We start from the raw sequence: 17,563 nt of genomic DNA, 5'->3' as shown, positions 1-17,563 counted from the left end.
CAGGAACGTGAATCATCGGGAAATAATTAAGGTTTTAAGTATACATAAATTTTTAGAGAACTTAATGATATCTATTCACACCGAAGCACCTTCTACTACTTCCTTCAAGATTTGTCCACCCATGAATATCACCAAATTCGAGAATTGTGGAGTGCCAGCTTATTATACATAGTAGTACTTTATATGAGATATTATGGGAAATATATATATATATATATTTGTTCAGACTGGCTGTCTAGAAAAATGTCGGACTGAATTTGTCACGAGAATCCACTCGTCAGATTTCTTTACAAATGTTTTCTTCTTGAGCAGAATTTGTAAAAGTAAACTCTTACGTTGAATTGAGGGTCTATTCGTAGTAAATAATGTTAAAGATACACTCGCTTTATTTTGTAGATCTACTACGTTCTTCCATAATATATCGTGTAAAGTACTATTATATAAACTGACACTTCACAGTTCTCAAATTTAGTAATAATCAGAGCGGGTAAATCTTAAAACAAGTAACAGAAAGTGCTTGATTGCGAAGAGGGATCATTAAGTTGGCTGAATTTTTGTGTATACTTCAACCTTAATTATGTTCTGACAACTCACGTTTCTTTAACTCATCTAGATTATTCTCATACCAGGAAGATTTTTTCAAGAGTATGTAACCAGGTAATGAATTACCGATGAAGACATCGGAGAATATCGAAATAATTTTAAAGTCTTTTCAGTTTTAAACTGATACTGAGGTAAAATATTTTATTAAATTACTGCTCATATTTTTTTCTCTCATCTAACATAAACTTAAAAAAAAAAAAAATTAAAACTAATGAACCTTAAAACCATTTCTTCCGTTTGGTAGTGTGTCTAGGAAAAAAAAAAAATTAGTGGCAGTAACATCGAATGATCTCTTTTCTTGCCACGAAATTATTTGTTGTTGAGAATAGTAGTGTTACTTATTTTAATAAAGTGAAGCAAAATGTGTTTTATACTTAGAACTTTCAAATATTAGTATTTTTTCAAGAAGACATATTTTTTAAGAGTATGCTTTTTATATGGTTGGAATGTAAAGATTTCTTCACTGTTTGGACTGTGACAACTTTCTGTAGGTGAAACTTACACTTCGTTTTTGAGTCGTAATAAATCTGTTTTTTCTTTATCTTTGAGTAGATCTAATCTTTGAGTAAACATATGTAGTAGATTTTTATTTCCCATGTCATTTCGTGGTTATTTACATTAGTAAGTTGTAAACTTGAGTGTGCACTTCGAAACTAATTATTTCACATATTTCTAATCTATGAACTCCAACTGTTCTAGTAGGTGGTGGTTGGCTTTTATTTATGTAACTTATTAATTTGAAGTAAGTGTTGTTATATGCACATTCTTTTTTCCAAATTAAGTAGTCAAACGTGATTATTACTACTTCGAAAAAAGAAAATCACGTTTTGATTTTTTTCACTCGTTAATTTAGTAACAGTAATTTTTGTCCAGTATTGCACATGTCCGTGATGTATATGCACAGGAAGTTACTTATGGTTTCATTTTGCTGTAGTTGTCTACCTACTCGAATTTACACATCCTCAAATTTAGCAATAATACTTTCCCTCTCTCTCCCTCCCTCTCAAAAGATGTAAGGCGCTTCCTATATCTTAATAAAAATAATTCCAAGAAGAATTTGGAGAACATTTATTTCAGAATTATAACTTGCCAACCATACAAAACACTTTTCTGGTTTTAACACTTCGTACATTTTTTTCTTTGAAAACTTCGGTACTTAACTAGAGCGATTTGCTAACTTATAGACAAACTGGCGTAAACTCTACTGAAATATCCATGTTTGCAAACCGTGCGGTAATTGCACAACGAATTTAAAATAACAAAGCCAAATATGAGAAGATTTTCCAGCATTCACTCAACTTACACTTCCGAAGTCTGTGTAAATAGTGCACGGTTCGTAAACACATATATTTAGATAGGCCTTCGTAGATAATTTAGTACTTCGTAATTTCTCAATACGCGTGAACGAGATCCCAAAGCAACGGTATTTCTGATAAGTTTATTCCTGCTATTTCCTTTACACTACGTTTACACGACCTCGTCAAATATAAATAAATTGAAATTCAAAAAATTCAACTTGAAAAGGAGCTGTGAAATTGATTGTCTCAACTTAAGAGATTTAAAGTAATATCGAATGAAGGTAAACCGATGTTTTAGAACTATTTATGTTCGTTTCACTTTTTCCTTTCTTTCTTTTTAAACTTTACCTTCCTTTGTATTGCTCTAAAGATTTATGCCATTCTTTAAGACAAAAACTCGAGAGTAGAGAATTGCAAGAGAGTCAAGTAATGCATACCATGTTTTGTTTGTGTATAGGGAGCGTTCACGTCTGGTGCTTGGGTCGTTGGTTCCATCCCCGCTCGCGCCGTATGGACTTTGTGGTAGACAAACACCGTGCACGTGGGTTTTCTCGGGGTTCTTCCGTTTCCTCTCACTTTCTTCATTCCACCATTTCATTCATCTCTCATAATCAGTCCCCTTTAGCCTAAGCGGCATAAACCGTGGGACGTAAAGCTGAAAGGTTTTTTACTTTAAATCGAGATTACATGCGGTAATATAGTGAAGTACACGGAAGCAGAATTAAATACATAAGTAACTGTAATAATTGCAATAGTAGTTGAAGAGTAGACAATCATTTCAGTAATTCATATACTAAACATAATGACTTTTCATTTTAAGAATTCTGTACTGAGCACAGTGGTTAAAACGTGTTATGCCAGTATAAGTTTACATATAAGCAAGCCTCCGTTCCCAAAGATCAACAGAAAGTACAATACTTAACTATTATTTATTTATTTATTATTACTGCCACACTTCTCCCATTCTGTTTCTTAAAGCAAAATCCATAGACCAGTTGATTGTATTAAGATTTGATCTGAGAAAGCGTATTTACTAAAATTATGGCAGAATTTTTCCGGAGTCATTTATATGAGACTAAGTTCCTCTACCGAATATCTCGAGTGTATGAATGTATATTGATTTGAGAATGCTATTAGTGACATGCAGTTAAAAAGGTATCTGATAGAAGCTACAGTGAAAACTAACGTGTTTCTTGCCTGGTGAAACTAACATGCATGTTGGTTTATTAAAAGTAAGTTTGATTATAAATATACAGATATTTGATTTTCTTGTTTGTTTATTTTCAGGGAGACCCACAGGGTGAAGAAAGGTGTAGAATCATGTGAAAGAATATGAGCACATTTTCTTTAAAAAAATAAGTAAGAAAAGCTTAAGTTGAAATAAAATGAACAGAGGAAAGGAAGTAAGACTTTTTCAAGAGAAGCAAAAGGATAATATGTTGAGAAAGTATTTTGAAAAGAAAGAAACGACAAAACAAAAAAATGAGACTGAGACGTACATATGCCCTGAATTTATGAGACTGAGACGACGTGACGTTCCACGCGACATTTTTCTACGCAAGAATGCATTTTGGTTCATGGTGACTAAACTATCCTATTGTTGATATGATTAGTACAAGTAACTTACCTCTTATGTCAAAATACTTGCAAAACAGGTGCTCTATTCTTTAACAGTCAATCCCTTTGAAAAAAAATGAGGGAACGGAAGGAAAAAAAAAATAAAGCGTATAATTAGAATATATAACAATTAGCCTTATTGTTTTAATTTTCTATTATTGTAATAATTAATATATATAAATATATTTTAATTCTATACCATGTTTTGCTAAGTGGCCTTCCTAATGCTTCTGAAATATGTGATGTTAGATAAATATCTTAGGTTCTGGTATGATTCTTGATAACAACCAAAAGTGATGAAAGCATCCGTATATGTACACTGTGTCCTAGTTTGTAAGAAAAGGTCTGTGCGAGCAGGAAGCTATAAAAATACGAACGTTTTACTAAAAATAAATTCGTGACAGTAACGTTTCCACATATTTAAGATGTGTATACAGTAACAGCAGTTTTTTGTCCGAACTTTATATTTTGGCTTTTGAACTCGGAATTAATTGTCATGCTGTCACGGAGGTGAAACAAGTACTGGAACGTAAATTAGTCTCACATAAAATTAACAGGTTCGTATGTCTATTTTGGTTCATGATCTTATTGAATGCAGTACCAAACAAATGCCACGTAATATGTCGAAAGCATTCTTTGGACATCAATAGATGCAAATTTGATCCTTCTCGATTATTGAAATTTAGTTTCACGGGACGTAAATTTATATCGTTATAAGGAGTGTACATACATGGCACAAAATTAAAGTAATATATATTCTCGTTTATTGTAGGATCTCATTAAATAAGAATTGAGTTCTAGATTATACATTTTGTGAAATGAAGTGGCAAATTGAGTAAACCACCTGTTACCATGGTGTTTATAAGGAAAGAAACCGTTGTTAATTATACTAGGGTTATCGTGCTGAGTGAAAGATATTTTGGTGAATTCAATCTCACCACATGTTTCATTCAATCAGATTGAGAAAATCGTGGAAAAAAATACGAAAAAAATAAATTTGTAATCGGAGATTTATTTGGGGTGAACTAGACATTTTGTACAAGAGCTTTTTTGCTTTGTAAAGGAAGGAAAATTTCATATCATTAATACTTGTTCGTCGTTTTTTAAAATTTAATTTGCTGAATTTTAATCTTATTGTGAAACCTCCGTTGGAAACAAAACAATATTTCGAGAATAAAAGTGTGATATTGCAGAATGCCTTATATATTTTCAGGTACAAGTTAAAAGTAATATTCTATATTAATTTCTGACAAAGATGGAAATTACTTGCTTGTTGTATTTCATGCATATGTTTTCATTTGATTCTGTTATGTAAGTAGACTATAAAAGAATAACCTTTTGGCTAATGATGAAGTTGAGGGCAATCTAATTAGCGTGCCCAGTAGCTGTACTACGTTGTGTTGTTAACCCATACAAAGCTACCATTAGTGCCATTGCAGTGATGCTACATGAACACAGACCTTTATTAACTATTATTGCTGTACTTAAAAAAAATAATTTTCAGTGATTTATGCCAAAAAAAACCTTGAAAGAGAAAGTTCCTCTGTGGCGTTGGAAACGTAGTGAAATAATACGGATGGTTTCAAGAAATGTTAGTTTAAGATTGTCGTCTATTCATATGTGAGTAACACTGGTAGTCATTTTCTTGCTAAGCACTGCCAAATAGTATAATTTGTATTATTTTATTTTGAATTATTAAAAAAAATGAATTAAAAATGAGTGTGATTTCATAAAAGAAAGTCTTTATTAACAATATTATTAAATGCGGACAGCACAGAAATAAAAAGATACCGTTTACTATTTAGGTGTGACTTTTTTTTAAAGTCCTTATTGTTTCTGTAGTGTCCGCAGCTTATAAAGTATATATAAAGATTATATATATCTATTACCATGTTACCAGTTAATCATATTCCGTGGTTACCAACCATTCAAAGAATTGTTTAAAAATTTGAGTACTGAAGTTTCAATTACGTATTGGTTGAATACCACTGTCAACATTGGAAATGACATTAGTTACTTAAAATGGAGGATTATAGGATAATGAAAGGAAAAGCGGGATGCCTTTAATTAGTTGTACTTAGTTTTCTGTTTTTAGACACACTTATATTAATACACTTCGTTAATGATGTGTAGTTAAAACGAATCCAGTAAAAATTTATTCATATGTGTATGTACATTCCAGTTGAACACGATCAACATAAGATTATGTTTTTTGTTAGCATACAAATAGTATATGATTTAATTTCCTGATGAATACGCTCGTTCGTTCGAAATCTAGATAATATGATTGTATATTAATTTTTACTATTGACATTAATCTGTTGCACTGATTTATTTGCCAAATATGTACATGGAAAGTATATCAAATGTGATTAATTTCAGTTAAAAACAATTTAAATGCTGGATGTAATATTCTGTTTTTAAGCATATATATGAACATTACGCTGTTTAGAGAGCTGGATGTTATACAGTTTGCAATACCCATTTCTTTTTTGTACTAAATGTAGAAAATATCTTCTTGAAGCTTTAGTCCTTAGGAGGTGCAATGATGCTATGTGAAAATCAAGTGTGAAATAAACTGACAAAGTTTTGTAAATTGCTGACAGTGGGGGAAAAATAGTTTATTCATGTATGAAGTTTACGTATTAATTAGATTATTATTATTCTGAAAATAAACTATGATGCTATTTGACGTAGTACTGCATCTGAAATTCATTGTTATTCTGTTAAGTTTCGCATAATATCATAAGCAGCAGAAAAAAATGAAACCTAGGTTTACTAAGAAAAAACTCTACCTTTGATTTGGAGTATAATGTGCTCCTTCTTTACCTTTCATTTCCGGGAAAACGCAAAAGAATTGTTTGTAAAATTTTGCATAATGTATTAAGGTTACGTACTGATGAAGTAAAATGTTTATTAGAAAGGTTAAAAAAAAGTTTTTATAGATAAGAATGGTCACCACGCGCATTCTACGATCATACATAAAATATGATAATGGAAGTTACGTCAATTAATGTAAAACTTCCATATCCAGAGAAAAAGAATCATTATTGTATATGACCTATTTGTATTTATATTGTTTTAGATTTTGAAAGCGAGAATGAATTGTCAAAATTGTCGTTCTTGTAGCTTTTTACAAGAAGACGCAAATAAATAATTCTGGAAGAGTAATTTCTTTTATTCTGTTTATATTTAAGCATAAACATCTGCTAGACACACGGTTAACCCTTTTCTGTGTATTTTCTCATTCGTGCCCAACGACAAGTGCTCTTACGCGAATGTGCATACTGTCTGTGTAGTTGGTTCTCGGATTATATGCCCGGTGGGGATACAAAATGATTATGGTCAGCCCTCACTGTCAGCAGGAGTAACAGTGTAATGCAGAAGATGGGTTATATACGACACATCCAATTTCGAAATACTTACCTTATGGAAAGCTGTGCCGTCGCCAGCGATTGTGTTCTATCGGACCACCAGCATTATGGACTACTACACTTCAGCGAACTACATTGGAATACAGGCATAGGAGTTTCGCCTCATTCTTCCGTACAGTTGTTCCATAGAACAGTGAGGCCGATGTTGTAAATGTCGTTTAACAGTCCAAATTTTGCTGATGTCAGGGCTTTGCCAGGAATGTCATGAAAGGAAATAACACGGATTCCCGTTGCATGTTATAATAAAAATAGAGGGTATGACTGGACACTTTGTTCATGTGGCTCCGTACAAACTTGTAATGCCTTTCCTATATAGATAGGGGTCAATTCCCACAGACGGATTCCTGGGAATAGGTAGTATTCAGTTTCTCAATTACCTCGCAGCTTTTTCTTGTAACCGTATGTGGCGATCCCCATTATTATTTTTGCTGAAAACTGTCTTTACTGGTGATAAAACCCACCTGACAGAGATATCACGCTACTTAACTGTCCATATATTATCCTTACGTGTGAAATAAATGTAGTCGTAGTGGCACTTCTTTGGAAGTAAAGTGGAATCCTGAAACATGTGATAGGGGGCGCGGTGGTACAGTGGTGGAGCATTCACCTCCGGTGCTTGGGGTCCCTGGTTCGATCCCAGCTCGTGCCGTGTGGACTTTGTGGTGGACAAACATCGTGCTCGAGGTTCTCCCGTTTCCACCCATTTTCTTCATTCTACTATTTCATACATTTCTCATAATCACCGTCTTCTTTAGCCTTACCGGCATATGCGTGGGACGTAAAACAAAGATTTTTTTTTTTGAAACGTGATAGTTACTAAAAGAGAAAGTGAAGATAAGTGTGTTTAGGTATATGTCAATTTGGCCGTGGATCCCTATTGTAAGTTGTTATAACTTGTTCTAAAAAATTAAGATTTTTTAAGTACAAGCCTTGGAAGTTCGTAAAGGTAATTTTGGAAACTGAGTCCCAAGACTTAAAATTTTGTTTCAAGTTAGTCCTTTTCTGTGACTCTGACTGATGATAGACTGTTTACAATAGTGTCTGATAGTAGTGCTTGCAGTAAAAAGAGAGACTTCAACAAATGGTGAAAGAATATATTGTATGTGGTCTTTAATCCTGAATCCTGTCTTACATTGTGTTTGAACACTACCACATTAAACTGAGTGATTAATGTGTATTTTGTTCATTTGATCCTGGGTTCGATTACCATCTAGTAAAGAGACGGAATTTTTCTTCCAACATCATGAGGCAATTGGACAGCTACTTGAATTTGGAGATCGCTATGTGAGAGGGTGTGCTATGTATCACCCATCTAATAATTAAACATAGCTCTTTGTGGGCTATGAAACAAGGGAGTTAAGTTTAAAGTACTTACATGATTTACATGATACATACTTTCAAAGAAGGCATACGAGCAATGATAAGAATTTTCTTACTGAAAGATAGAATCAATCAAGTCTGTAGTCTTGAAGAAAGTATGTCATGTAAAGCATCTGAAATTCAAAATTTAATTTACTTATCACAAGGTTATCTTTAGATCTCACTGTAGCTGCAGCTGTCAGACTTACTACTGACAAATTATTTGTTCGGGTCGTGTATAGTCAAGACATTGGGTTTTCATCATTATTGTTTCTGAATTTCTATACGGAGTTCATCATCATAATAGTACCAAAGAATGTTGAGAATTTCTATTATTCACTGATCGCCATCACAACACAGAAAATAAGAAAAATATAGAGCATAATTGTAAGTTCTGCTGGATGTTCAGAGGAAATTTGATAAAACGACATTGTGAGGTAAGAAGTAATGGTTTATGAATGCCATGGTATGTAGAGTTGCAACTAGCAACGCAAGTATAGGAAGTTTTTTTTTTTTTTTTAGTTATTAAAATTTCCAAAGGACGTACTAGCGCGAAGTTTCGTGAACAAGAACGAGAGTTCGAATTAAGTAGAATGTGCATGGTTCCTAATTGTGATAAATAAATAAATAAAAGAATTTCGTAAAAGGAGTCAGATTTTGCCTCCTCTGCCAAATAGGAGACAACTGGACATGGTAATGTAAGAAAGAAAATAGAAAGGAACATAGTTATAAATTCTTACTTTAACCTTTAAAGGATGGCAAGCCACTTTGTTGGCAAATCTGGTAAACCTCACCGGCCGGGAAGCCACTTTTGTGGCGCACACTACATAGGCTTTTTTGGCCCGCGTGTAATAGTTTGCCAATCACGGAATGAGGTCAAAGTTTTGTCTGAAGGGCTCTTTAACATTGCAGTTATAAGATATGTTTGACAAGTGATGTTATAAGCATTTGTTTCAAATACTACAAATAATTTTTAATCATGTTTAAATGGCCGCCGGCTGGTGATGCATACAGGGAGTTCCCGCGCCGTCCTTTAAAGGCTAAAGAAGTCATCGTCTGTCTTCTGATCGTATGGTTGTCTTCTGTAAATTAGACACTATGGGGGTAACAATATATTATTATCCTTTGGTTCGCAGCTGTGACAACACTTAATGTTTCATTTCCTAAACCAAACTTTACAAGAACTAGTTTTCACTCAGTTACGTAATTTGTTAGACACGAAAATTCTGGCATTAGAATAAGAAACTCAGGAAAGATGATGTAACCTTTGCTAATTCACAAAAGGAGGTTACTCATGTTGAATCTTGAGAGCTATTTAGGCCTACTTCAGCCCAAAATCAAGTTTAATTGTAAATGCATACATCTGTCTCTGATCATCTTTTCTCCAGGAAAGAAACGTGTTTTATGCCTGTGTATCTCTCCTTGCAGCTGGTGGGAAACGAATGGAGAGGAAGCGGGTTGGTAAGTGGAGTTAGATTGTCTCAGCCTGTGCTGGTTTTGCGTGCTCTACACCAATGCTATTCAACCTTTTTTCTCGCATGCCCCTAGACATAGTTCGCCATTCAATTGTGTGCTCCTGAAGCTGTTTAAAAGAAACTAAATCGACAATAATTTATTGAACTTAATACCCATGTTCTGTTGATTAAAAACGGGGACAAATAGAGATCCAACAAAAGGAGAAGCAGTGTGCCAATCAGAAGACTATTTACGGGGGGATAAGTGCACACCCGAAAAAATTACATGGGAAATTTCCACAAACATTCAGTTCTACTGAAGAGAATTTTCCTCTCATCCTTCCTGATAATTTGTATATTGAGGACAATGTTAAAAATTCAAAAACAAAGAGTAACTTTGGAACTAACCTGTTAATGAGATGACGGAGCTTGTCTCCGGAACGCCAACTCCTCGATCCTTGGTCGAAACTTCGAGGATCGGCGCTGATTCTGGATTCAAACGATTTCTGTGCTTCGTTTTTATTGATGTTAATGCAGAGAAACTCTGCTTACACAAATATGTTGATAGAAATGGAAGAAGTTGTGACATAGCACTATCACTAATTTCATTGTATTCTTTTCGAGCATAATTACAAAAGTCGCAAATTGAGAAGTTATCGAATTTTATGTGCAGAGAACTGTCAACAGACATTTCCAGCAAACCCCGGAAGCGGCATTACGTATCCCTAGAAACATCGCGTACTCCCAGTTGAATAGCACTGCTCTACATGATGACGGTTGAAGGAACCCTATGACGGGGAAAGATTGACCCATATTGTTTCGAAAGCGAAACTCCGCACTACATTTTCCATATATTCTTTGTGACGCTCACATCCAAATCATTGTGAAGGAGAAAAATGAAATACTTCATTAATAAATTTACAATTTCGGAATTGAATAATACCTGATGCATATTAACAACTTCTCTTACCTCAAGTATGTAGGAAACGAATTCTTGAATTACTGTACATTGTAAATGGATTTACCTATGAAATGTTACTGTGAAAGCAAGTGTGCGAAGCGACAGACAAATATGTAAATGTTAATTCAAATGAATAATTATAAAATAGTAGCAAATAGAGAACAATTAATTGTCAGGTTACAACGTCTCACCAAAGGTAGTCGTCAACCTGGTTCGGCTAATGATATATGTAAATCTTGAGTGGTAGTAATTGTTTACACATAAAAATATCTTCAATAATTATATACACTATTATTCTCACCTTTTCTATCGAAATTATAAATCGATGATCGGTATTAAATGGTTTATTAGTTGATACTCTTTTAACGTATTTTCACTCAAACTGTCTTGCAAACATACATGTTGATTAGGTATCCATAAACAACTACATAGCAACGAATTATACAATAATGCCTATTTCTTTACATATATTAAAAACATTCTTCTTTTCTTATTTTTAAATTAACATTACATCAAGTATAGTGCTTGAGTATGAGCACTTTCTGCCCAAGGTACAGGTAATTATTAAACAATACAAAGTATCTCGTTGTATAAAAATGTCGCCCGACGATGGGACTGAATATAAAAGTTACAAGCGAGCTTGGCTTTTATATTTAAGAATCACTGGTCCGTTTACAATAATGATGTTACATTACCTGTCCTTTACATTTTGATCGCCCCTCGTATATATATATCTTCATTAAGCTTCATATATATAAATACATTTATAATAAATCTTTTATTCCATTATCTTTTATCTTTTATTACAAAAACGTCGTCGCTTAATAATATAATTACTGAAGGGTGCGCAGTCAAAATCGTAAGAGGCAAATTACCTTTTAAAAACATAAATCACAATGATTAACATTTTCAATCATTATTAAAACGGTGATGTTAAGAAAAATAATATTTGATCTTTCCAGGGCGCATTATATGATAACTACGTTAGATGATGTTTTAAAATATACATTGTATCCATAAGGCATCAGAATATAGAAGAATCTTATTCGGGTAATATATAAAATAACGCATAAAGACAGTCGTCGAATAAATAGCTTAATAGAATGAACCTTATTCTTAACATAATCTTTGACAACAAATTCTCAACACAAATACCTATAATATAAATAACCTTTGCCTTTGATCAATTATAAATCGAATTATAATTCTTCACATTAACAAGAGAGAATTAAAATCATTTGAAAATTATCGTTGGTTAATAAGAATTAAAGAAAATTAGATTAAGTAAAAATCAAAAATTAAACGTAACCTACGTTCAGACGAACAAAAGGAAGAAAATAAATCTATTTTTACACAAACAGTAAACACCCTTTTATTTTATTATTATTATTATTATTATTATTATTATTTTTTAGTCTCCTTCATTCTTATTAATTTGAGCAAGAATGTCAGGTGCAACTAGTCTCTTCACTAAACGCATCAATTTGGTAGTCAAGGAATTCTATAGCTGATATGGGTTTGACATTATCGCTTGAATTTGAAGATAAATGTTCATGAGAGTCTATAGCTGATATGGGTTTAACTCTTACTTCATCAACTGCAGTCAGTTTACATTCGTACTTGCATATGATTCTAATAAAGTACATTGTACGGCACAATCGTGATTAGGTTCCGCATTATTTTGTACATGAATTGCGTCATTATCTTGATTTTGATATAAAGTGACATCTCTTGAACTACGATTATGTCTATACATAGGATTTATTGTATTTCTAGAATTTCGCCATGAATTTCGACTGTTTTTGTGTCTACTTCGGTTATGTGATCTGACATAATTATTGTCACGATTGGTTAGGTTAGGTGGATTCCTATCATATCTTTGCCTATTTTGCTCGTTCGGATTGCTTAAATTCACTCGATTTAGGTTGTGTTCCGTATCGTTCGCATTACGGATATTTAGATTACGAACAGGTACAAAGTGATCTGAATTATTTTTAATTTTACCTACTCCCGCTTGATGATTCTGAGCGTGGTATTGAGTTTCATAACATTGTACAAGCATTAATAAATGATTAAAACTCATACACTGGGTAGAAAACAGGATCTGTTGTAGCTTAAACGGTAGCAAATTTCGGATTGATGTAATTATTCTGGATTCCGATTGCAACGGATTAACGACTTTTAATTCGTTATATGTATTTACAACAAAATCAACAACAGATTTGTGCAAACGAGGATTGAAAGGTTGATTTCTAATTGTGGCATCTGTGTTTGCAAGCAAAAAGTCATTTTCGTAATTTGCAATCAGCGCAGCTTTAAATTCATCATATGTATTGACGTGATCTCGTACTGCTTTAAACCATAAAGAACATGGTGGGAGTAATAAATGAGGGATTAGTTTCATATATTGCGATTTATCTATACACATTATATTGCACTCATCCTGAAATTTTTCTAGGAAAGAGGTAGCGTTTTCGTTACATTTACCACTGAACTTACTCATAGCACGTATTTCACTCATCTTTACACTTAACTTTACCTTTCTTTCACCTTTCCGTGTTCGTGTTGAGTGACAATTCCTACCTACTGCATCATGTGTAGTTCCACCATCTCTTTTACGCCCATCTGAATTTCTTGGATGAATTTCTTCCAAAATTATGTCCTCATCGGATGGATTACTTGACGATGATATAATGTGAGGTCCACGTTGATCTGCTACGGGTGAACGCGAGGTCATCTCCTGTGAACAAGGGAACTCCAAATGATCATTAACCGTGTTGTTTTGGTATGCGTTGTCCTTAATCTGTAGCATCCTGATTTCCTCTTGTAATGCAGATATCAACTGAGTATTCGCACGTATTTTGGTAGAATTATCCGTGACCTGAATCTTTTGTTGCCGTATAGAAGATTCTATTACTTCCAAATCCTTTTTTACACAGTTGACTTCTTGAATTGTATGGTTGTAATTATCCTGGCAATCTTCAGATACTCTTCTTAGCTTTTCATCGAACTGTGATGTAATGTCACTCACCGCCTGGATAATAGATTGTTTCGTCTCTCCGGATGTCTGTTCCAATCGTTTACTTAATTCCTCGTACTGTATACTGGAAGTCTGCTTTAATTCTTCATACTGTTTACTGGAAGTCTGCTTTAATTCTTCATACTGTTTACTGGAAGTCTGCTTTAATTCTTCATACTGTTTACTGGAAGTCTGCTTTAAATTTTCCGACATCTGGGCTAAACTTTGTTCCAATCGTTGTTCTTGTTTCTGTAAAGCCATTAAGATTTTGTCTTCTAACGATAACATTTCGGGTACAACAGGAGCTGTATTTAGTTCTTCGTTGCCACTGTCACCAGTTTCTTTTTCCATTGCCTCACCGATCATCATTTGTCTTGTGATTATTTTACCACTTCGAAGTAGAGTAAAGTTCGTAGTCATGAACCTTATTACAGAAGTAAATTCACCCTTACTTTATACTTCAGGATAAGAATTTACAAAGTTCCCGGGTGAGGTAAACCAAAAATTTTACAACGTCTCACCAAAGGTAGTCGTCAACCTGGTTCGGCTAATGATATATGTAAATCTTGAGTGGTAGTAATTGTTTACACATAAAAATATCTTCAATAATTATATACACTATTATTCTCACCTTTTCTATCGAAATTATAAATCGATGATCGGTATTAAATGGTTTATTAGTTGATACTCTTTTAACGTATTTTCACTCAAACTGTCTTGCAAACATACATGTTGATTAGGTATCCATAAACAACTACATAGCAACGAATTATACAATAATGCCTATTTCTTTACATATATTAAAAACATTCTTCTTTTCTTATTTTTAAATTAACATTACATCAAGTATAGTGCTTGAGTATGAGCACTTTCTGCCCAAGGTACAGGTAATTATTAAACAATACAAAGTATCTCGTTGTAAGGTCATGTAGAGTAAGGCGGAGAAACTTACGGAGAGTTCAGTAAGTTTGCCCACTGCTAAATTGGAGGAACTTAACGCATATTTCGGGGCTTTCTTGTATTGTAGAAACGCAATTTCGCACGGGATACCAGGGTTCGATTCCCATTAGAAGCATGTCTGATTCTCAGGTTCTACCACAGTAGGTCTATGTCTTGGTGTGAATATGAATGGTCAAATGAAATCCCATTTGCTGTAGAAACAATCGAAATCGAATGTATACTTACATTTCGATTCATCATAAAAATATTATCATACTCCTATTTTACAGATTAAATATTCTAAATGGAAGATCAGTCAAGATAGTTAACTTTCGTATCATTACTTAGTTGTCTGTGTTCGTTTCAAATCACACTGTTAATGAGTTAAGTGTATATGTTAATGAATATGCAACCAAATGATTTTTTTTACGGAATCAATTGAGAAATTCAAATTGAAGAAATAGTTTAAGCAGTATTGGCAACATCAATTATTTTTCGCTTCTTGAATAGATGGAACTCTTTGTGCGAAATAAAGTATGTAAAGTTAAGTTGAATACAATCAAGTCCCGATTATCCGCGGAACTGACTGGCAAGGGCATTGCGGATAACTTAAAAAAGACTAAAAATGAAGTGCAAACACGAAAAAAAAAAACATATTTCATCATAAAAACTTTTATTGTTTGTATTGCTCGGGTCGTCAAGGTAAGTGATCAGAGAATATGAAAGCCGTGGCCAAAACAAAAGAGCATGAGCCTGCCGCTCATCCATAAATTGGGAGATGGTCTGTAGGATTACGATGCACAATAAACCTGTCAGTAATTTTCGACCTTGTTGGTTTGGATTATTATTGTTTTAAAGCTTCATATTTAACCCTCCAGTGGTCACCTACAGACTCTCACTCCTCAGTGAATAACGAGTGTAATTTAGTACCACGTAAACCATTCTTCCCAATTCCCGTCATACCTTACAAGAATCGGCTTCTGCTTATCACTACGAAGAGTCGAGTTGCACTTTGAAACGTGCACTATTGTTGAAAATATAGATTATTTACAATGTATTTTCATGTTTTAGAAAATACAGTACTCATTTGCACGTGAAGTTTGTCCGTAGCGACTACTTATGAAAAATAATTGAGTGTGACCACAGCAAGGTTATATATTTTTTTTTCGCAGCACGCGGATAATCTGCAGTGCGGGTCATCCGCTCGCGGATAATCCGGGCTCTACTGTAATTCTGTCTGTATGTTGGACATATACTGAATATATGGTTATGCAATGACAAATCATTCTATCTCATATCTTTTAAGAATAAGTGAAATTTTCGTATATATGCTGCGTTCACAAAAAGCTCGTCATTGACTTCTGTCCTTAGTCAAATGGATCCCATTTCTACTTTATATTCCTATTTCTGCGATATCCATCTTAATATTATCTTTCCATCCGCCCCTAGGTCTTCCTAATGATCTTTTCCCGATTGGATTCCCAGCTAAAATTTTGAAAAACGTTCCTACTTTCTTTCATTCTGGCTACCTGACCTACCCACCCGAGCCTCCTAAACTTCATGAGCCTTTGGCAAACGGCATAAATCATACAGTTCCTCGTTATGAAGTTTCCACCATTCCCGTTTCTCTTGGGTCCGAATATTCGCCTCAGAATTTTGTTCTCAAATACTTTCAGTCTGCATTCTTCCCTCAGAGGAAGCGACCATGTTTCGTAACCAGCACAACAGGCATGATTATCGCACCTATATTTTAAGCTTCAAATTCCTGGACAGAATTCGCGAAGACAAAAGATTTTGAACTGAATAACAACGCGTATTTCCTGCTTTCAATCGATATTTAATTTCTTGGTGGATATGGTTTTGATCTGTCAGTGTTAACACTAGATATTTGAAAGTATCCACTTTCTCAAAAGTATTATTTGATATTATGGCGTTTCCTTTGCATTCAGTTCTAAACCCATGTGCCTACAAATGTTTAACGAAACCTTTGCATTTCTTTCTGTTGTTTTCCTATCATCTCCTATCGAATTTACATAATTCCACATTCCATAACCTGGTAAATACCATTCAACTCTAGGCTCTGGTTATCATCTTTGATTTTTCTTATAGCTTACTTTACTCCAGAAAAAGAAGTTAAATAGTAATGGCGACAACATATCTTTTAGTTTCAAGTCATTCTCGACGTGAAAGCTTGTAGATAAAAATTTTCCTACTTGAAATTTACTTTGGGATTCATTTAAAAACATCTTAATTAATCTATTCAGTGTTCCAAATTCTGTAACAATGCCATTCAATGTTTCCTTCCTAGATCTTTCTAAAATCAATAAATAATTGATATACCGGGGTATTGTACTCCCATTTCTTTGTGTTTGTCGAATGGTAAATATCTAGTCGATAGTTGATCGATTTCGCCTAAATCCACGAACGAGCGGCTGGTCAGTTGTCTCCGAGCACATGGAGAGTCAAGTGCCGTCCGTCATTAAACATAATGCACTACTTACGTACTGATGCTTCATTCATTACATTTCCATACACCTCAGTGATTTGTCTATAAATTTCTATCGGACGCACTTTTCTTGCATTCGAATAATTTCATCTGCGTAAGGGGTCAATCTTGCTAAGAGTATATTTGCGTGAATTTTAAAAGATATTGACAGAAGAGAGCTGCCTCGATAGTTATTACAATCAATTTTGTCGCCTTTCTTGTGAATTGGAACAATGATTGATCTTTTCCACTCTTGTCGCAGTTCCTCCTTGTTCCAGATAAGGAGAGTGAGTTTTTGTATTTTGTTTCACAAGTTTCTCCCTTGTTCCTTTAATTTCTTGTGACAATTTATATTTCTGTTCGGTTAGGCTCTGAAGTACAGGGTTTGTCCGGG

General features: G+C 33.9%; 1 protein-coding gene across 2 annotated transcripts in view; it reads left to right on the top strand.

The window, feature by feature from the left end:
* LOC145675755 (lamin-like) overlaps window positions 1-6,685 on the top strand; it is an 82,821-nt gene extending 76,136 nt beyond the window's left edge. For both annotated transcript variants that reach the window (XM_081746421.1, XM_081746411.1), the window contains one exon: window positions 3,189-6,685. Coding sequence is in view for 1 of the 2 variants with exons in the window: in XM_081746411.1 (XP_081602537.1) it covers window positions 3,189-3,227 (39 nt within the window). In the remaining variant the exon portion in view is untranslated. The remainder of the gene's footprint in view (window positions 1-3,188) is intronic.
* Window positions 6,686-17,563: the final 10,878 nt, after the last annotated feature.

Source organism: Thermobia domestica, chromosome 2 (assembly GCF_964235325.1).
Source record: "Thermobia domestica chromosome 2, izTheDome1.hap1.1, whole genome shotgun sequence".
NCBI lineage: Eukaryota > Metazoa > Arthropoda > Insecta > Zygentoma > Lepismatidae > Thermobia > Thermobia domestica.
This window is presented reverse-complemented; position numbering and strand designations above follow the sequence as displayed.